Here is a 21,162-nt window from a genome sequence, read left to right on the forward strand (position 1 = left end):
TGCGATGAGCAAGAACATTAATGGCTGCTATAAAGAAACAAGCTCCTGTGCCCTCAGATGGACAGAATTATAAAAATCCCCACAGCGTCCCCAAAGCGCTGAATTAACCGGAGAAGGAGCTGTGTTTAATGTGATGGATGGAGCCCGCGGGCCCCATCGTGGGGACGCAGCCGTCAGGGCAGCGGCACCGCCGTCGTTCCCCGCGGCAGCGCTGCTCCTGCCCGGCAACACCGGCGAGGATAATTGCGTACTTAAATCTGAGCGCTTTGCTACACAGAAATTCATCTGCTACTGTCAGAGTCCTTGAAGTTAAAGGGGGATTTGAGTTACTGACATAATTTGTTCCCTTGAGGGCTGTGGAAACGAGAGAGAGGCACATCTGAATAATAAGTCTCTGACCACATCTTGGATGGGGGCGAGTGCTGCTCCAGGAGGAAGATAAGATGGGAAGCAAAAGATCTCAAAGGTTTATAAACTCTGTGGCAGGATGGGGTTGGGTTTCTCCTCAGGCGGCAGCTGTGAGGAAGATTTCGGGTAGTGGGTACTCAGGAAGAACCTGATGGGAATTTACAGGAAAGATGGGGCAAGACTATTCCCAAGAGCCTGGAGTGACAGGACAAAGGGAATGGGTTCAAACTGACAGAGTAGGTTTGGACTAGACATCCCTGGAAGTGTCCAAGGCCAGGCTGGACGTGCCTTGGAGCAACCTGGGCTAGTGGAAGGTGTCCCTGCCCATGGCAGGGGGTGGGCCTGGATGATCTTCAGGGTCCCTGCAGCCCAACCTGTCCCACGATTCTGTGCTCTGTGCCCGGTTGCTCCGTGCTCACTTCACTCCCCGCCGTTCCAGGCCCCTGTGCCCAGCGGCTCCACAAGATGGCGAGCGCGGGCCCCGCGCGCTGCCAAGATGGCGGCGGGCGGCGCGGGGAGGGGCGGGCGGCGCTCGGAGCGCCCCGGCCCCGCTGACCCGGCCCGGCCCCGCCGGCGGCGGCGACGGCCCGGGCGAGGGGTGAAGGGGGCCCCGGCGACAGACCCTGCGCAGCCCGCGGGGGAAGAAACCGAGACGGCGAGCCCGGTAGGAGGGACGGGCCGGGTGGGCTGAGGTAGGGGGAAGGCCCCGGGGCCGGGCAGTCGCAGCGTGGCGGTTGCAGCTTATTATTAACTCTACAAGCTGAGCATCACGAGGAGACTTTAAGTAAATTCTTCGCCTTCGCCACCTTCCCGGCTCGTTGTTTGAGCCTGTGCAGAAACGCAGAGCGGGCTGTTAGCGGGTGTGCTGTGCTGCTTCGCCGTGCTGGGTGATGACAGTCCGTCCATCAACAGCATCCCTAAGAAGATAAGAACGTTAAGATAAGACATTAACCTCGTACGGTGCAAGTTTATGCTCTGAGAAGTGGCTTTCTGCTGGTGATGGACTGTATGTTGTGGTTTATATGAGCTGCCTGCACCTGTTTTCCTCTCTTCATGTGCACTTTCTGCTCATTACTTTTCTCAGATTTGGATCAAGGTGCTGCTGGTGTGATGGAGCCCTTCGGTTCCCCATCCAGCCTTGCAACTAAAGAGATAAGCTGGTTGTATTTTTCTTTATTTCAAGAGAGGTTTAGAATCTTGTCTTTTTTCCTAATAGTGTTCGTCACACAAAGCAGCTGATGAACGACCCTCGAAGAGGATGAAATGGGAAAAAAGCAGTCCCAAATCAGGACTGGAAGGACTCACATGTGGAAGTGGAAACCTTGCTGCACTGGGGGAAATGCCAAAAGCGTCTGGTGGGCATCGAGGTTCAGAAGATCCAGGAGACACCAATATAATCCAACAGAAAAAAGGTGAAAGCATTCCAGAGACTATGGAAGGGAAGCAGGCAGAGGTGCACGATGTTCCTCTGGAGCCACGCGCGGCGAGGTCGAGCAGCACCCCATTAAAGCCGGGCAGTGGTGGATATGTGCCCCGGCCCCTGTTCGGGGAGGAGGAGAGCAGCTGTGGCAGTGTGCTGGCCGAAGAGTCCGGCTCCGAGGACACCAATCGCCCCAGGAGGCCGATGCAGCTGGAGCACAGCGGGTTCTCGGATGAGGACAGCAACCAGCCCATGCCAGTGCACCGCTTCTTCGGGGATTTCGAGCCGGTAAGGTGATGAGTGTGTTGGTGCTCTAGACTCGGCTCTGCTCCACTTTAAATTTGCCTCAAAATTGCCGGCAAACTTGACCAGATTGTTGGACATCTGGAGTTATATCGCTGTCCCCCCGATAGAACTGTCTCAATCAGAGATGAAATTACTTGCCCAGCCAAAGTAATTTTAGGTGTAAAATATTTCTTATTTAGATTTTTTAGTCCAGTTCCATAAGAGATATTTTTTTCTGATAAAGACCTTCACAGCTGTATTATGGTGACGCAGCACTGTTGTCAAAATAGTTTTTTACTGGTCCTTGATTCTTAATAGAATCATAAAATGGCAGGGACCTGAAATATCATCCAGTTCCACCCCCCTGCATTGGACTTCTCCTTAATGATTTTATCTTTTTCCTCCAGGATCTCCCAGCAGTTGCACTCCCAAGCACAACGATGAGCAGGAGAGAAGTCAGGAACCTCCATTTCTTTGCAAAGGAAGATGATGAGGAGGAAGAGGATGTTGTCTAACAACAAACTGTAAACAAATTAAACCTTTCTTCTTTTTCTTTGCAACCACATAGCAATGGTTCTGTCAGTAACATAAGGTGTCTGTGTTTGCCTTTTCTCAGGGAGAGAACTGGGAGAATTTGTGTTGCTGGAATTGGCAGATACAGTATTCCTACAGTTATCTGGGGCAAAGACTGTGATTTGGAAAGAGATTGTAATTTAGCACTTTACCATTAATATTTAGGAAAAAAAACCAGGGAAAATAGAAATTCTCAAGGGTTTTTTTTTATAAATTTGAGCCTCAATCTAGAGGGAATATTTGGTTTCACTCCTTTTTTTTGGAAATAGTCAAGGAAAAGATGCTAAAACAACCTTCTTTTAATCCTGTGATGTCTCTGGCACCCAGGTAGTAAAGGAGCCAGTTGACTCCCTGGTACAGAGGGACAAGGGTCTCTTGTGTAGGTTGTGTGGGTGGTTTACATCTAAACCAGGACCAATTAAACCTCTACAAATCAGTTCTGCTGCCAAAATGCAATGCAGGGTGTCAGTGTGAGTTCAGTGTGTTCATCTCTGGGAGTTCAGCACGTTTTTACTGCACGTCAGCTCCCCACACACCCCCCCTGTGTTGCTGCCTCCCCCTCCACCCGCTGCTGTAAAAGTTGTTCTTTGAGCTGTGCTGCAGCTCATTAAGGATTTTAGACTGATTTTCAGCAGGGATTTTGTAAACAAATGCTTTGGTGGATATAAAGGAGGATTTGATGGGCAGAGGAACAAGTATGGATTGCTAAGATGTGGGGCAGCCCCCCCTGCATGTTTAAAAAGTAAGAAGCAACCTCAGCTAATTCCAGGAACTGTTAATTCACCCAGTATTTGTTGGAGTATTTCTTTGAAAGTGTGATTATGCAATAAGCTTCCAGTTATTTATTGTTATAGTTCCTTCTGTGTTTCTAAAAATAGAGGAAAAATGTTATCAGCAGATGGTTTAAATAAATATTAATTTCTACAGCTAGAGCCTGTTAAACATTCACAAGTTGTGAGGCAAACAAATTGTATATGCATGGCATGGTAATGCAGTCCCATTTCCACTCCAGCTGATGCATTGTTTCTGTCAACGATATTTCTTTTCACTCCAATTCTGTAGCATGGAAAAATCCAGATTTTTAATTGCATATTCATGGTTCCAGCCCAGCTCCATCTTGCAGCAGCTTTCCTTCAGTGCTGTTTGCTGCTGGCTCTTTCTAGCAAGCAGGGTTTCACACACAGACATTCATTTCACTCTGCAAAATGGGGATTTTCAGTGTACCACACAGGTGACACTGGGTTTGTCACCAGAATCCTGGCTGTGCTGCCCTCCCCAGTGTCAAACAGTGCAGGAAAGCAAGCTGGATGGATGAGTTCTGTGCAGTGGAGTTAGAGATCCCGTATTTAAAATGCACCTCCTTACCTTTCAGGCTGAAATGTTTGGGAGGGGATTGAGTGTGTTAAGTAAATCACTACTCTCTCCAGCAAAGCTTCCGAGACCCAATAAGTCGGGGCTCATGCAGAAATACCATCTCTGTACAATTCCATGTGGAGCAGGAGCTCCATGCAGGAGCATTAATATGGGGGGAGACAGAGCTTTTCTGGGTTATTTACAGAGCAGGAGGTAGCTGGTGCTCCATAAACGTGCCTCCCTGTGCTCAGACTGTAATGCTCTATCATACCTGATGAACCACTCCTGTACCTCCACATATTCACAAACACAGATAAGGGGTCATTTTTTTTATTTGAAAAAATTCACACTGTTTACAGCGACAGTCTCTAAAAGTTCACTTCTATCAGCTGGTATTTAAAAAAAAAAATCAAGTAAAAATCCATCTATTTGTGTTTTATTGCCTGAGGTAGGAAGTATTTTACCCCATCAATATTCTCTACAGCACCAGGTAAACATGATTATTGTAAACTTGATTGTTATAGATGTCACTGCTGGTGGTGCTTCAAGCAAACTTAAGCTGAAAAGGCAGAAAACGTTCAAAAGAAGAGGGAATCAATGGGGAGGTGGCAAACAAAGCAAAGCTATGCCATGGCCTTGCTCTTCCTTCTGGGAGATGCACATCTGAAGGAACAGCAAAGGAGTGGTCAGGGATGAAGGCAGGAGGTTGGCACAGGTGAGGTGGCAGCTCTGCTGCTGAATCACCTTTGCCATTCCTGGAATACACTCCCTCCTACCTGCAAAAGGCACAGAGCAAAACGCTGGTCCTAAATCATTCCTTGTCTGGCTTACAGAGAACAGGAATGTACGAGCCCCCCCAGATTAGTTTGTGAGAAATGTTTTGTCCAGGTTTCCTTTCTGTGTACTGCAAGTTTTGTGCCGACACTGGTCATGGCAAGAAAGAGATGGTAGGGTGGAAAGAGTGTCAGCCTCTGGCTCATTTTGTACCCTCACAGCTGGATTTTAACACCCTTAGCACAGTGTGAGCTGAGGAAGGCTCACAGGGAGTGGGAAGGCGAGGGAGCATCAGCGTGTGCTTTGTGAGCTGTGGTTGTGTTACTCAGCCAGTCCCGTGCCAGGCACTCTTAATAGTTCTTGTTTAAGAAACTGGAGCTATTTAAAAACAACAGCACTGACATGATTGCAAAAAGTAGCAGGTCCCTTCCAGAGACAGCACTAGGAAATCTCGTGGTTTTGCTTCCTCTTTCTGTAAATTTTGGTTTTGTCACAGCTGAGGTTATGAGTGGTTTTCTTATGGCAAGCAATATGTACGAGTTTTAAATTATCCAGGGTAAACAGCAGCTGATAGAAATATTCCCAGTTCACTTCTCTTCCGTCGCGTGTTTTGACAGCTTCTGCCAGTTCTGGGACAACAGCACGCTTCTTCTCAATTCTTGGGGACACAAAAGAGAAAACAATATTGCCATCAGTTTTTTCAGAGTAATCAAGCCTGCATCTTTCTTTCAGAGCCAGGCAGAATTGGAATTCTTTCTCCATAACTAGGTTTATGATTTTTTTCCCCCAAGGAAATTAGTTTAGCAAATCCTGTTTGCATCACATGCACGTTTAAAATAGGTCTGAGGGGTTTTGCCAGAGTGAATTGACAGAGATAACACAGTGAGGAGGGGTTTGCTTCCATACAAAGAAAATCTGCACAGAAGCAAAGCAGCGAATGAGAGACAGGATGATCATCTGTCTTCGGGGTGCTGTTCTCAGCACAGCTGCAGCATCCCAGCACCTTCTCACAAAATATTCATAGCAGAGCAGGGGGGTAAAGACTAAGGCTAAACCATTCCTGATGGAGCAGAAAGGCATGAATCAGGTAAGTCTGGATTAACACTTTGTACATACACGTGATCGAGATTCCAGGTGCTGAAGAGGATCCTGCTCTCCCTGTTGCTGTAGGGGTTGATGGAATGCTTACACGGGCAGTCGTCTCTGTCAAAAGGTCCCTGTGAAACCAGAGGGCTGCAGTGAAAGGTGTCACACTTGTCACCCATGGCCAGGGGTGGAATGAGATGATCTTTAAGGTCCCTTCTAACCCAAAGCATTCCATGATTCTATGACTCTGCTTTGGGAAGGGCTGCACATACCTGACAGGAGAACCACCCCTCCGCAGTGCACAGACGTGCTGCCTCCTCCTCCTCCCTTCTGTCAAAGTAGCACCCGTTATACTTCACAGATTTCAGTTTCTCTGCCATCAGGTCGATTACCCCTCTGTAGGCATCTCTTGCTGCAGGATGAACGTTTGAAATAAAACCACTAACCTAGAGGGGGAAACCCAACAGTCACTCCTCGGTTCCTGTGGCAGCCTCAGGCTCTGTTCTGCAATCACAATGTTGCACTGTAAAAGTGTTTTTTAAAAATTCATGTGGCCACAGGATTACTGTTGACAATAAGTTACTTCAACGGAAACTTTTACCTCTCTCATGTAGCCCCGCATTCTGCTCTCACAGCTGTGCCTCATGTAGCTGGATTTGTTCTTGAACCGAGACTCCAGCCCTGGAGGGAGTGACATTGCTTTGTACCTCAGCACAGCTCCTGCCCCGCTGGGCGTCCATCCTGGCTTTTCACTAACTGGGGATGCACAGGGTTTTTTCTTTCCCGTTTTTATTTCACTGGTTCAGGACTACCCTGCCCTTAGCACTGAAAGGGACCCCACACTGGCATCTGCTGGGAGAGCAGTGGCTGGTACTGTGGTTGTTAAATATTTCTTGCTAACGTGCATATGTGGAACACTAAGAGATTGTGAAAGGAGAACAGAATTGTTTGGGAAGAACTGCAGCAATGACTTGGGAATGGGAGAGGGACCTTGCAGAGTGTAAAGATAACATAAAGCAAGGTTAGCTGACTGAGCTGTGCTAGTTACTGATACACTACTAACAAATCATTAAAAGATCATAAATGCAGATCTAGAGTCATGGGGAAAAAATCTTGGACAGACCAATAGGAAACACTGTCTTTATCATTTTGTGATAATAAATATGCACATATTTTAAAGAAACCTAAAGACACGTGCTACTGGAAGGGATAACTAGTCCCCTGACCAGGTACCTTATCCCACCAGCCAGAAGCGCTCCCAAACTTTTAAACAATTCTTTAAGAGCAGTAAAACTGACAAAAGTGACTTTGAGCAGAGCAAGACCCGGGGGTCCCTCAGCAGCTCCCTGTGGCCACAGACACACCTTCGAACCACTTCTTGTCGTCCTCCTTGTCCTCGGCCAGGATGTTTTCGCTTAGGTTGTGGATGAGATCCGCCAGCAGCTTCTGCCTGCGGGGAGCCCGCTCATCCGTCAGCAGCTTCCTCGCGGCCTCCACCAGAGCATCCCGCTGGCTGCAGAGCGCGGCCAGGAGCCGCTCGATGTCGCTGGCACCTGGGGCGGGTGGAGGGCACCGGCTGAGCCGAGCCCGCGGCCCCGGCCCCGCACTCACATCCCCGCCAGCTCTGCCCCCGGGGAACCCCGCCCGGCCCCGCACTCACATCCCCGCCAGCTCTGCCCGGGGCCCAGCAGCACCAGCTCCGTCTGCGGCGGCAGCGCGCGGAAGTAGCTCTCGGTCAGCTCCGTGCCGTCCTCGTACAGGCACAGGCGGCTGCCTGCCAAGGGAACCTGCCCCGGGGGCGGGTGAGCGGCGGGCGGGCCCCCGGCAGCCCCCGGCCGCCCCCGGCCCGCCCGGCACCTGCAGCAGGCGGCAGCCCTTCCTCAGCAGCCCGCGCAGGCTCCCGGCCGCCACCCCGAACTTCTGCGGGCCGCCGGCCCCGCGCAGGCGGAAGGGCCGCGGCGGCTCCGCCATGGCCCGCCCGGTGCCGCTTCCCCCGATCCCGATCGCGATCCCGATCCCCGTCCCGGGGCCGGGCCCGGGCCCGCCCCGCGCAGGCGCGCCGGGCGGGGCGGTGGCGCGTGCGCGGCGGGGCCGCGTTGCCATGAGAGCGGCGATGGCCGCGCTGAGCCAGGTGGGCCCGATCCGTGCGGCCCCGCTCCGCTCCCCCGATCCGTGCGGCCCCGCTCCGCTCCCCCGATCCGTGCGGCCCCGCTCCGCTCCCCCGATCCGTGCGCCCCCGCTCCGCTACCCCGATCCGTCCGCTCCCGCTCCGCTACCCCGGCCCGGGCACCCCTGAGCCCCCGCCACGGCCCCCCGTGCTTTGGCCGCGGCTCCGTGCTTTGGGCCCTCACTCCCCGGGGCCGGCGCTGCCGTGGCCCCTCCGGGCCTGCGGGGCCGAGCGGCGGGAGGAGGGAGGGAGGGCTTTGGGGCCACAACACCGGCACGGCCCGGGGTGGGCAGCGGCGGCCCCGGTGCTTGTCCTGTGCCCCCACCCTGTGCCGGCCCCGTGGCTGGGAAAAGGGGCTAAACTGACCCTGCGCTTCGTTTTTTGTCTGTTCCTGTGACTGGAGCACACAGAGGATGGTACAGGTCGCTCCTGTGTGTGTTTGGAACTCTTAGTTTCAAGCTCCATCTTGGCTCAGCAAACTACTATTGGCAAACTGCTCTGCAAGTGAGCTAAACCCTCATTTTGCTCAGCAGTAATCAAGCCCACACCACAAGAACATGGTGTGCTTTATCGTGCCAGTAATAATTAAAGAAAGCTTAGATTTGTGGTCATCATCTACTGACTTGACAAGACCACAGGATTTAATTCTTTGACTGTAGTGTCTCAGCAGTCTTTTATCGTCCTTCCAGGGATGAGTTTAAGCTTGAAGGCCGTGGCTGTGACCAGCTCAGCTCGTCAGGATGCCGCACAAGATCGGTTTCACCGTGGTCAGCTCGTCGGGACACGAGGACGGGTTCAGCGCCCGGGAGCTGATGGTTCACGCGCCCACGGTGAACGGGTGGCGCTCACCCAGGTACTGCCTGTGCGTGGTCCTGAAGCTCTGATGTGCTGAAGAACCGAGTTTAAGACAAGTGGGAGCTCTGCCAGGCACGGCCAAGAGTGGTTTGCAGGACCCCAGACCAAGCTGATGGAACAAAAAAGTTACTTTAGTCCCATGGAATCCTCATCCTGAGGGGGAAAAAAGCACCTTGGTTGCCACCTAAAGGCACCACGTTGCATTTAAATAATGTCCTGGAAAAGGGAAAAGCGCTTTTGTTCTTGGCAGACTTGGAGCTTGCAACTGCTTTGGCTTAGTGTGAAAAATCTGGCTATCTTAGTACGTCCTCTAGGCAGGTGTGGGGCACTTGAACATACACATATGTGCAGTAAAGGCAAGGGAAAAGTGTTTCCACTCTGCTTTTGGGGTTCTTTTTACAATATTTGTAATGTTTGTTTAAACAATAAATAATGTGAAAGTTTCATAATTGAATGTTGCTCAAGTTGGAAGTGAAGTCCTCTATAAAAGGATGATTTCATTTAGAAACTGTCTGTTCCAGGCTCTGTCAGTATCCCCAGGAGATCATCCTGCAGTTGGTGGAGAGGTGTCGGATACGGAAGCTGCAGCTGCTTGCTCACCAGTACATGATTTCCAGCAAAATTGAGTTCTACATCAGTGAAAGTTTGCCTGAATACTTCTCTCCATATCAGTCGGAGAGGTTTCAGAGACTAGGGTGAGTCAGAAAGCTCTGAGTGGGTTTATTGTCTTAATCAGAAAACTTTCAGAGGAAAATAATACTCCTTATGGGTTGCCAGAGGTGTGGGCATGCTGTAAGAGCAGCAGAGAGACCCTGGACTCGTGTGGATCTGTGACAGAGCTGAAGATGCAGGTGTAAGAGGCACCTGCAGATGAACAGCCTTGCAGATGTTGCCTCAGTTATGGGGAGTTTTAAACCTTACCAGGTCCTACCCCGAGGGGCAGCACCACCTGTGTGTCTGGACGTGTCCTCTGCTCACCTGTTACGTTTTCCTTCCCAGGTACGTCCCCCTCTCAGACAATGAGAAGACTGACTTCAAAGCACGGGAGTTAAAATCTGTGTATGTGGATGCAGTTGGCCAGTACCTGAAGCTGATTTTCCATAAAAATTACGTCAATAAATACAACATATACGGACAGGTGAGTTAAGAGTCTTTACCTGGTAATCCAAGTGATACTTCCCTAGTGCAGAACAAGCATAGAAATCTGCTGCTTTGATCTGTAGAAACCAGAAATGTTGGTTGAAAGCTCCTGGATTTATTTTGGCTTGTTTTAAAACAGAAGGTACAAATAACAGGTTAGAAGTGACTTGGAATCACGACCAGGTTTATGTATTTCCATTTTCTTTGAATCTCTGCAGGTTGCCCTGGTAGCTGTGAACATCATTGGGGATCCAGCAGACTACAGCAATGACAGCATGAGCAGTGTAAGTGCAAAGCATCCCTGTCCTCTTGCTCAGGTGCTGCTCCACCTGTTCAGGTGCAGGTTCCTGGGGCAGTGGGATGTATCTTTCTTCTGGCAGAGGTGCCATGTATTGATTTATTTTTAATGTTCTCTTGAAACAAGAAAGTTCTCAAAAATTGAGCCAAATACAGGATACAAAAACTAAAACATAATCAGTTGAAACAATCTCATTTTTAGCCTCTCCAAATTCTCTTGTTTCAGTATGTCCCAAAACATAAATATTCTGAGTTGCAGAACTGCTGTTCATTGTGGCAAGTGAGAACTTCTGTCCTGAACACACACCTGATGTTGGTGAATGTGCATTAAGATTTTTTTTGCCTCCTTCCAAAGCCTTCCAGAGAGAAGTTGATAGACCATTACTTGGGAATTAAATCAGATGATCCTGCCTTAGATGGAACTTACCTTGGGTAAGGATGTTCTTTGCATATACTCTGGGAAAACCTCTACTCAGTCTAAAGTAGTTGTTGGTCTCTGTGTTTTGTTGATTCCCTGCTAGTGGAAAGAGAAGCCATTCCCTCAGCCTGGCTTATTGTGGGTTATTTTATTCATTTTATGACTTCAGGAAATCTGACTCCATTTCCCCTCTGGATGATTTGGCTTTTGACATGTACCAGGACCCGGAAGTGGCTCAGATAATCCGTAGGCTGGATGAGAGGAAGCGGGAAGCCGTCCGGCACGAGCGCTACGACCACGCCAAGAAACTCAAACAGGCCATTGCAGACCTGCAGAAGGTGTTGATGAGAGATCTTTTGTCTCCTAAGTGGAGCTGTGTTCCAGTGGCCCAGCAGGGCCCTGCTGCTGGTGTGGAACCGTAACAATTTCCAGTGTATATCCAAAGTAATAATTTTAAATTCAGATAGCTTGATTGAACAGTTTGGCAGGAAACAGTGGAATATATACATAAGTACAGTAAGATGATTCCAAGAAATGTGCAGTAAGGTGATTCCAAGGTGTCTCGTTGTGCCGATTGCAGGTGGGGGAGCGGCTGGGCCGGTACGAGGTGGAGAAGCGCTACGCGGTGGAGAAGGAGGATTATGATCTTGCCAAGAAGAAGAAGGAGCAAATGGATGAGTACCGGCTGAAGGTGTACCAGCAGCTGGAGCTCCACGACCTCCTGGATGCACAGCTGCTGGTGGGTGCTGTCAGTCTCAACCTGGGGGGGGATTCTAAATAGAAATGGCAGAGCAACCAAAAATATTCAAAGAGTAGGAGTTACTACACAGCTATTAGGACATTTACATGAGATTTTCAGTTTTTTGTTTGGATTGTGGATTTCCCCAACCAAAGACTCTCACATGGTGTTTTATAAACATGCCTAGTTCTCCATAAGTTATGTTAAACTGTTGAGGTCTCAAGCAAATGGCACTGTAATCCTGAATGTTTTGCATAATTTCAGGGCTACCTGGTGCAGGTGAATAAGATACTTTCTTGTCTTTTGGAGGGGTAGAAGAGTCCTAGGCTGACATCAAGGCTTAACCATACAGAATGGTTAAACAATCACACATGGTGTGATTGTTTTACATATGTATAGTTTTATGTTGTTCTTAGGAGGGGAAGTTTTGTAGTCTCTCCCCACAGGCATCCACACAGGATTATTTTCTGATTGTTTGATAAAGCTGCATCTGGTGGTAATGATGACACATCTGTGAATAGGTCTGATGTTTACTTGAAAGCACAGAATCCTGCTGACAGCCAGAGGTGTAGCTGTACTAATTGATTTTAGCACACTTTTAGCCCTGCTGTACAGAATCTCCTTCCCTTTCTCAGATCCGAAAACCACTCGAGTGGCCTCTGGGGCCTGTGGCTGACCCTGTGAGCCCCCAGCACTCCCCTCCTGAGCACACAGACCCACCTGAGGGACAGCCCCGGGGGGCAGAGCCTGAGCTGCCAGAGCAGTCGGTGGATCCCACTTCTGCTGAGCCCGTTGTTCCACAGCAATCCCCTCCTCCTCCTCTGACTCAGCCCACAGCCTCCAAGGAAAATGTGAGTAGTGTTACCTTGGCAACTGAAAAACCCATCAGAGCAAAGGACCTGGTGTCCAGCCTTCCAAGCCACGAGGTCTTGTGGTTACTCTCACAGTTAATTGTGGAGCGATGCAGCTTTGATGTGAGAAATTTGCATTGAGGTGAATCCAGTTAGTGATGAAACTGCTTCACATCTGAGTCATTTCCAGAACACAGATTTGTCTTCTCTGTTAGGCTGAATTTTTACCTTACGACGAGAGGCCTCTCCCAGCCATCTGCAAGCAGGTGGATGAAGCTGTTGCCTACCTGGAACCAGAGGTGACAGAAGAGGACACTGGTGATCCCCCAAGGACTGGCATTACTGGGGAGCCCGAACCACTCACGGAGAAGGCACTGAGGGAGGCCGGTCCTGCTGTTGATGTTTTTGGAGAAGCTTTGGTAAAAACCAACAACATAAACCCATGGATTGTTGTGCTCTGTGTTGAGTTGAGAGGATTTTTACATATTCAGAGCTGTTACTTAGAAATCTGAGATTAAAATTTGATCTTGGCTGTATATGGATGCCTGTTTTAAATGTTTATATGATGCTGTAGCTTGTATGTTTGATTATCTGATGGGCTGGTAAGCAGACAGGATCCAGTTGTCTGCTTTAGGGTAGGGACCCAGAAAACCCATAACTTGCCACTGTCTTTTATAGGGAGAGAAACCTTCACTGTGCCTCGAAGGGCTCCTTCAGCCTGACCTGTTAATCCATTTCATTCATCACATTTCAAAATGTGTGCTTTTAATAAAGCCAGATTCCTGTAGGGAACACTTGGGCATTTCATGCTTCAGTTCATAAGCTTTTTTTGAGGTTCTTTCTCTATGTAAATGTTGAATATGTGTTGAAATATCTGTGTGGACCTTTTAAGAAATAAACTTGGTCTGTGCTCAGGTTTCAGGAGCATATTCCAGAACTTGGTCCTATCGGGAAGACGCATTACTGGCTGTGTATAAGAAGCTGATGGAAGTGTCAGTGAACACTCCAAAGGAGGATTTAAGGAACATGCTGAGGGCTGCTGTTTTCCTCGTGAGGAGAGCCATCAAAGACACCGTGTCTTCTGTAAGTTGGGATAGGTTTGATGCTCCAGTGAAGAACTGGCAGCCAAAATTGAAGAACCATGATGTTAAGCTAACTTTGAACAAATAGTTTATAAATGTACTGTTGAGTAAGTTCAAAATCAAAACAACCCCCCCCAACTCCAAAACAACTGGGCAGTGTCTGGCATTGAGCAGATGGAAAATACTGCCCTGGACTGATCCATGAGCTTGAGGAATATCTGCTGATGCAGTAAATGTGCAGTGAGGTAGAGCCTTTTATTTTGTTAAAGTTGAAGTATAGTGATGAAATAACTTAGTTTCCAGCTCGAGAGACTGCACTTAGCTGAAGGACACTGCTTTCAAATAAGCCTTCAACAAGAAGAAAAGAAAAAAAATCAAGAGTTGTTACTCTTTATAAAACAATTTCTGAAGCCTTTCACCTAAGCCCTGACAACAGGTTTTCTGGAAGAGAGTTAATCTGAAGTAGCTTCTTCTAAGAGTGCTACTGTTATTCCAGGTTAACAATAGGTTTTACAGTACTGCCTGAAAACATGGATCTCTGTGACGTTTTTGCTCAATTTTTCCTTTTTGTTTTTGATTTAGGTTTTTCAAGCTTCCCTGAAACTTTTAAAAATGATCATTACACAATATATACCAAAACATAAGCTAGGGAAGCTAGAGACTTCTCATTGTGTGGAAAAAACCCTTCCAAATTTACTTTCTAGAACAGGAGACTCTTCATCCCGTCTTCGCCTTCTGGCTTCTGCCTTCATCCAGGTGGGTGTTTCCCTTCAGATTAGGCTTTGAATTGATTGAGCACATCAGGGAGCTCCCAGGTGGGCAACACCTGATCAGACTGGGCTGTGAGACCAAGGTGGGCTGCTGTGAAGGGTTACAGCTTATCACAGAATCCCAGAACTGTTGATCTGGAGATCATCCAGTCCAACCCCTCTGCCCAGGCAGGGTCACCTGGAGCAGGTAACACAGGAATGCATCCAGGTGGGTTTGGAATGTCTCCAGAGAGGGAGACTCCATGCCCTCCCTGGGCAGCCTGTTCAGTCCCTCCATGGAAAGGAGTTCTTAATGCTGACGTGGAACTTCCTGTGTTTTAGTTTATGGCTGTAAATATGTGGAAGGCAAAGTGGCAGAACAAATTGAATGTCTTTGCAGAATTTTTTCTGGCCATGTTTTGTCACCTCTGTCGTGAGGGACAGTGTGGGGATTTCTGCTGCAGCAGGTGTAGGAGGGTGTGACTCTTGTGTTCTTTGTTGCAAGTGACCTGCAGAGATGAGAATAGCAGGTAATTGTCCTTGTTGAGCTCCAGCCTGCACACTGACTCTCTGTTCCTAGGAAATGGCACTGTGCACTGAAGTTAAACCTCTCCAGATTGTTCCAGTCCACCTGGTTAAACCATTAAAACCAAACTCCCCAACACACCTGGCGATGAGTCACGTGGAATTGGTGGAATGTCTCTTGAGAGCCCTGGGGACTGGGAACTCTGGGTTTACCATCAACAACGTCATGAAGGTAAGAGGCTGAGGCTACAGCACATGGAGGTCTTTCTGATGGTTTTCTGGGGGCCTGGCTGGCTGGTTTGGAGTGCTTAGTGAATTCCTGAAGAGGTGTATCCCCCCCAGTAAACAGTGCTGGTAATTTAGGGCCGGGTTGGACAGGGCTTGGAGCAACATGGACTAGTGTAAGGTGTCCCTGCCCATGGCAGGGGGGGTTGGAATGAGCTGAGCTTTAAGGTCCCTTCCTCCTGCTGCAGGGAAACAATAATTTTGAACTAATAATTCTTCATTATTGTTTGTTTTTGTTTTCAGTTTGCCACGGGAGCTCTGGAGCACAGGGCCCACGAGGTGCGGGACGTGGTGCTGCGGATCATCTTCGACATGTACCGGCAGCACCGGGCGGCCGTGCTGGAGTATCTGCCCCCGGACGACGCCAGCGCCCGCAGGACCGTGCGCTACAAAACGCTCTTCGAGGGCTTCGCCAGAATCGACGGGAAGCTTTCTGAGCCTGAAGCGAGGGTATGTCATGAGAGGGCAGGACGTAGTGGCCACTTCACACGTGGCATTCAGCTGAGTGGCATCCCGGTTCCACGGCACGGGCAGCAGAGCGTCTTCAGTGTGCGGTGAACGCTCCTCGGTGTAGAAAGCTCAGTGTGTTCCCTGTACTCGCTCTTGGGAATAAAGCCAGTGAGGAGTACAGAGATGGTCCTGTTGAAATAGTGCACGAGCAGTCTGGAAAATGCACAAATACTGTTTTCTGCTGGCAGGCCTTGGGAACAGTGAGCAGAAAGGCTCTGCTGGGTGTTCCTTTCTGAATTTGGGAGGAGGGAGGTGTCACTGCATCAGACCCATCACTTAACTGAGCAGGAAGTTCCCAGTTCTGCACTGGCCATTTGTTCTGTGCTGATGTGTTCTGCAATGTGTTCTGTATGATGGATGGTTCCAAGGCTTTTGGAACTGATGGAGGGTTTCCTGCCAGGCACAGAGAAAGGCAGAGACAGAAGAAGCAGAGAAACAGAAGAATGAAGAAATAAAAGTTCTGCAAGGTCAGCTGGCAGCTCTAAAGGAGATACAGGCAGAGGTTCAAGGTGAAGAGGTGAGGGTGGTTTGGTTTTAATTTTTATTCCTTTTAATCCTTTGTTGCTCAGGTATCATGGGCTTAGATAATGAACATTGGCATTGTCTCATTATACTTAAAAGAGAGAGACTCCAGACATACACAGGGTAACTTTCCTCTTCAGCAGTCCAGTATAAAATCTGGGGTGTTGTTTCTCCTAACATAGTATAAAATTTGGATTCTTTAATATAACATAATAATAATAGCTTTATAATATAAAATAAAACCTTCATACTTGAGAGATTTTCCTGAGGACCAGAAGCACAAACATTTTAGTGCTTTGGTTCTGCTTCTAAACTTTAAATTACAGAGAAAAATTAGAATATAATGTGTTTCCTTTCTCCCTGGAAGTCATCACAGCCATTTATCAAATTTCTGATCTAAAATTTCTTTGCTCTTTAGGAGGAAGAACCTGATTTTCAGAAACCAAATAAACAAGGTAGGTAGTTTCAAATAGTGTTAAGAACTGTAGATGAGTTAAAATGTGATCTTGGTTTAATAGGTGTCTCCTTCTAGATTACCGGGTATACGAAAGCCCCCAGGCTGCAGCAGCAGAGATTCCAGAGGATCTTTCCTCAGTTGCAAATTACCTGGATAAGTAAGTGAGATGAGCAGTCTCTAATCACCTTAAGCACTTGGTGTCACCTGTGAGCTAATAACAGTAATAATATTTCTGCAGTAGATCAAAGCTAATACCTTCAGCAGTGAGACAGTAGCGACTAAAATCTCTTCTAACAGATTGGGAATTATCACCAAGCAATCCCAGCTGTTGTTTTTTTTAAATTCTTGGATAGTGTGCCCTTGAACTTGTTTTCTGAGGAGTTGCTTGTGGGATAAGAAATGGCCACAGTTCAGTGTTCAGGTGCCTGTGTGAAATAAGGGAAAAATACAGCGTAGCTTTCCTGGTTGTAGGGGAGGTCATAGAGGAAGCACTTGGAAATTCTGGAGCCAGGAAAGCCAGTTTCAGTGAGCTGTTGGCAGGGCTCTGGTGGAATTAATGTTTCTATATGAACAAACCCTTTATAGTGGTACTGACCATAAATTACATCCCAGTACCTGCCCCATGCTAAGGTCAGCACCACATGGGGAAAAGATGTTGTGTTCAGGATGGTGGCTGTTTTTCAGAACAACTTTAAGCAGAAGGAACAGGGTTCATCCATTTCACTCTGATGTCACTGATGATTGTATTTTTTTTTTCCCAGCTTGTGTATTTTTTGTGGTGAAAGGGATGAATCCTTCACAGAGGAAGGGTTGGATCTGCATTACTGGAAGCACTGCCCCATGTTAACCCGATGCGAGCACTGCAAACAGGTCAGACTGAACTTTTCAGAGCTACTGAAGACATTGGCTGTTGTTATTCTGGTTTTGAGGCACTATAAGATGTTTAACACTGAGGCACCTGTGTGATTTGGGTAGTGCTTGCAGAAAAGAGCAGCATTTAGAATATGCATTAATAACTGAACTAAATTGCGTTTTCCCCTTGTCATTTTGGAAGGTGAGTCTTACCTTCCAAAAATCTTGTAAGCAGGTTGTTGAATCCCACCCCCTACTTAGCACAAACCTCCCTGGGTGGCCCTGGCTGTGTTGCAGATGGTGGAGATCTCGAGCCTGACAGATCACCTGCTGACTGACTGTGACAAAAGGGACAGCTTTGGGAAGTGCCAGCGCTGCAGCGAGGCCCTGCCCAAGGACGAGCTGCCCAAACACGTGAAGAGCAGGATTTGCAATCGTGAGTAGCTCCAGACAGGAAGGGGGAACTTCAAAGGTTCAGACCTCCAAATACTGGGGACCTCTGGCAAGTCAGGATGCTTCTGTTTCAGATTTAGGAATCTGAGGAAAAATGGATTTAGGGATCTAAGTAAATCCTCAGGAGGGAACAGATTAGGGGTAAATGCCTGAGTTTACCTGAGTAAAAGCACTGGATCTGCTGAAGTGAGTCCAGAGGAGGGACACCAAGTTGATTACAGGGGTGGGGCACCTCTGCTATGGAGAAAGGCTGAGAGAATTGGGACTGTTCAGCCTGGAGAGGAGAATGCTTGGGGGTGACCTAATTGTGGCCTCCAGTACCTGAAGGGAGCTGAGGAGAAAGATGGAGAGTGACTGTTTAAAAGGGCCTGGAGTGACAGGACAGGGAGAAACTGGATGATATTGAAGGTCCTTTCCAGTCTAGGCCATTCTGCGATTCTCTGATTCTTTTTGATCTGGTTTTGATGGAGATGATTAAACCTGGGACTTCTTTGAGAGCAGTTAATGATAATGGGGCAGGAGATGGGTTAGCCATGACATAGTTTTATGCTCTTTGCTGTGCAAGTTCTCCTGTTGTATTTGAGATTAGCCTGTCTTTGCAATTCTTACATTATTTTTCTAACAATTTCAGCTGCCAAACCAGAAAATGTGGCAAACCATTGCCCGTTGTGCCATGAGAACTTTCCCCCTGGAGAGGAGGTGAGCCTGCCCTCCACGCTGGGCTGATTTTGTAGGGTGATTGTTTTAATGTGATGTGCCTTTTAAGATATATTAAAATAATGGGTGTATTAATTTCTATTTCTAGTAAGTCACAAGGTGCTCATACTTTGAGTGAGCACATTAAAATGCTGTTGCCATAATGTCTGTGCACAGCTCTCATTTTCCCCATGTGACCAGGTAAATCACTGGCTAATTTTTTTTGTGTTTTACTATCACTTCTTTCTGATGTACTTTAGGCCTGGAAATCTCACCTGATGGACCACGATGGCTGTAAGATGAACCAGCGGAGGATATCCCCGATGAATAAAACCATTCTGTTGCAGCCTGGTAAGGTATTAGTTAATGATAATCATGTTTATGCTTTTTACTGTGTTGCCTTAAGGAAAGTGTTTCGTCCCCAGGAGTGAGCTGTGTCTGTGCAACTTGTGGTTTGCATTTGTGTGAGCTTGTAGTTCTTGTGCTGGTACAGTGTGCTGGGGAGCACATACCCAAAATCATTCAATAACAATCATTCCAAACAGGGTCATTAGCTCAGCTGACTGGGGAAACTGGCAATTTGATACATTGATCAGTTCAGGGGGGTTGTTTCTGCAGAACAGGATGACCATGAGCAGAACAATCTGTTGAACAGTGAATGTTCTGGAAAGCTCCTGAATGCTGACACAGGAAACCAGAGCTGATTTAGCTTTTAGTGTCCAATCAGAGGGTGTAAAGCTGATCCTAATTACAGGATGAACTGAACAGTGAGTGCTGTGCACTGCTTTTCCTTTCCACTCCAGACCCAGGAACTAGGTAGAATTATCATTATGCAGCTCCTTTACCAAAAGAGACATTGATGCTGAAGTCAGGTGTTTTATTAGCAGTTGTCTTTATTTATGAAGCACATGGAAAATCCTTTTATTTCCAGAACACAGAAGTTAAACAAACTGCCTGCAGCACCAGAACTCCTGGCCAGTAACATCCAACTCTTTCCTCATTTAGACCCTTTGGAGTTCTTTAATCAGCTGCATGTTCAGAGTTCACCTCCTTTGTCTGATCTGTGCTCTGCTCATATCTGCCTGTCACAACTACACCACGTTCCTGAACTATGGAATTGCCCCTTTCAGCTGCCATAAGTGAATCACGGTGGTTAAACTCGACCCTTTCCAGTCCTGAACTGGACCTACAGGCCTGTCTGTCTGTCTGTCCTCAGCTTTGCTGTTTGTACTTGCTAAGGAGGGTGCAGGTCATTAGTTTGCTGCTGCTTAGAGTTTGGAAACATAGAAGAAACGTAAATCCTGCCTGGATAAGCTAAAATTTCAGATGTATTTTCTAGAGATAGGAAAGGAACCCTGACCATTTAGTCCAACTACTCCTGGTGTGGGATGCACTCAGGCTCAGTGCCTGCCAGCTTCTAGTTGCTTCAGTCATTCAGACTTAATAGATTCTGAAAGTCAAAATGATGGATGAAATTCAATACTGGGACTAGATGTGTTTGCACTAATGATCTCTGTTTTCTCTTCACAGCCAAAGTAGGTGGCCACTATTTAAGGAAACCGGGTCCTTCAGGAGCAAAATACCAATCTCCCTCCGTAGGAAGCAAGATCTCAACCCGAGGGGGCCCAAATAAAAGCACTGGCAAAAAATACTCGAAGAGATGACAGGACAAGTATTTCTTCCTTTGTCTCAGTAACTGGGCACATGGTTGCTCATCGATATTTAAAAATTGTGGGCAACTTGCATCACCTTTTTCATGTGGCTCCGTGGGGCTGTTTTAGCCTCTCGCAGTCCCTGGTGTGATCACCCCCCTTGGCTCTGGCTGTCACTGTGGATGTTGCCCTGTGTTTTGCCACCACATAGCAGGTGACATGAAATGTGGCCTCTCGCTGTGCACCAAGTGCCTTATGAGCCCACTTGGCAGGCGGGTTAAACTAAACCCTCCAAGTCCATATCCCCAAGAAATGGCTCCTCAAAGAAAAGAAAAACTAATCTTGGTTGGGCCCCTAAGAGCTTGAATTAATAAATGTAGACCTTTTGCCTGCTTTAGTGCACTTTACACTCAAGTACTGAGTTTCTCTAGTTAGACCTCGGTTAAAATAACCATACAAAGACTGCAGCATGTGACTTTAAGAGCTTCAAAGAGAGTTAATATTAAGGCCCAAGGCATGAAGCTTTGTACTAAAGCAGCAGTCCTCACATCCCTACCTGTAACATTCTGCCTGTTGCTTTCCAGGATGGCATTTGTTGGTACTGCGGGCTCAGGAGTGAGTGGTATATGGTAATATGAGGGGAAGTTTTGGTGGTTTTTGCTCCCATGGAGTGAGTTTGTGGTAGTGTTTTGTATATACAGAGCTGATTTTGTAATACAGGTTTTCTAGTTTGCCTGCAGCCAACCTACCTACCAGCTTCCGGATTTTCCAGGTAGATCAGCGTGCTTGGATTTCAAAAATCTGTATAAATTGTTCCTTTAACGCCTCCGAATACGTATTATAAATAATTATACATACGCTAGGAGTACACATATTAACAAACACATATTTTTATTTTTTCTTTAGTGACAATGGGTTCCTGTCTGAGAACCCGATTCCGCGTGCCGAATAAATAAAAAAAAAAAACATATCAAAGCAACTGTTGGCGTTGCTCGGAGATGCGAGGAAACGAG

The 21,162-nt window shown here is 47.7% G+C and overlaps 3 protein-coding genes across 4 annotated transcripts; 2 read left to right on the forward strand and 1 right to left on the reverse strand.

The window, feature by feature from the left end:
* Positions 1–895: 895 nt before the first annotated feature.
* On the forward strand, positions 896–4,153 carry CUNH1orf174 (chromosome unknown C1orf174 homolog). The gene is made up of 3 exons (XM_051786161.1): positions 896–1,072; positions 1,625–2,116; positions 2,521–4,153. Exons 1-3 carry the CDS (start codon positions 905–907, stop codon positions 2,626–2,628), a joined length of 768 nt encoding a protein of 255 aa, XP_051642121.1. The 5' UTR covers positions 896–904; the 3' UTR covers positions 2,629–4,153.
* A 277-nt stretch (positions 4,154–4,430) lies between these two features.
* Positions 4,431–8,002, reverse strand: DFFB (DNA fragmentation factor subunit beta). Its single transcript, XM_051786160.1, has 7 exons — positions 7,757–8,002; positions 7,560–7,686; positions 7,264–7,452; positions 6,501–6,580; positions 6,172–6,345; positions 5,930–6,030; positions 4,431–5,471 (listed from the first exon to the last, which is right to left on the reverse strand). The coding sequence occupies exons 1-7, from the start codon at positions 8,000–8,002 to the stop codon at positions 5,255–5,257; spliced, it is 1,134 nt and encodes a 377-aa protein (XP_051642120.1). The 3' UTR covers positions 4,431–5,254.
* Positions 7,960–21,112, forward strand: CEP104 (centrosomal protein 104). Of its 2 annotated transcripts, none has more exons than XM_051786157.1 (22): positions 7,960–8,030; positions 8,756–8,919; positions 9,443–9,616; positions 9,921–10,059; positions 10,280–10,345; positions 10,714–10,790; positions 10,946–11,114; positions 11,357–11,515; positions 12,151–12,366; positions 12,582–12,785; positions 13,282–13,449; positions 14,031–14,204; positions 14,778–14,954; positions 15,251–15,457; positions 15,918–16,034; positions 16,458–16,494; positions 16,572–16,653; positions 17,258–17,366; positions 17,646–17,784; positions 18,433–18,500; positions 18,758–18,848; positions 20,028–21,112. In XM_051786157.1, exons 2-22 carry the CDS (start codon positions 8,807–8,809, stop codon positions 20,159–20,161), a joined length of 2,820 nt encoding a protein of 939 aa, XP_051642117.1. In that variant the 5' UTR covers positions 7,960–8,030; positions 8,756–8,806; the 3' UTR covers positions 20,162–21,112. The 2 variants fall into 2 exon arrangements, with proteins under 2 accessions (XP_051642117.1, XP_051642118.1); XM_051786158.1 differs by having other exon boundaries at positions 18,758–18,853; positions 20,028–20,158.
* The last annotated feature ends 50 nt before the right edge of the window (positions 21,113–21,162 follow it).

The sequence above is a fragment of the Manacus candei genome, unplaced genomic scaffold, assembly GCF_025592945.1.
Source record: "Manacus candei isolate 608988 ecotype Guabito, Panama unplaced genomic scaffold, ASM2559294v1 h1tg000022l, whole genome shotgun sequence".
In the NCBI taxonomy this organism is placed as follows: Eukaryota; Metazoa; Chordata; class Aves; order Passeriformes; family Pipridae; genus Manacus; species Manacus candei.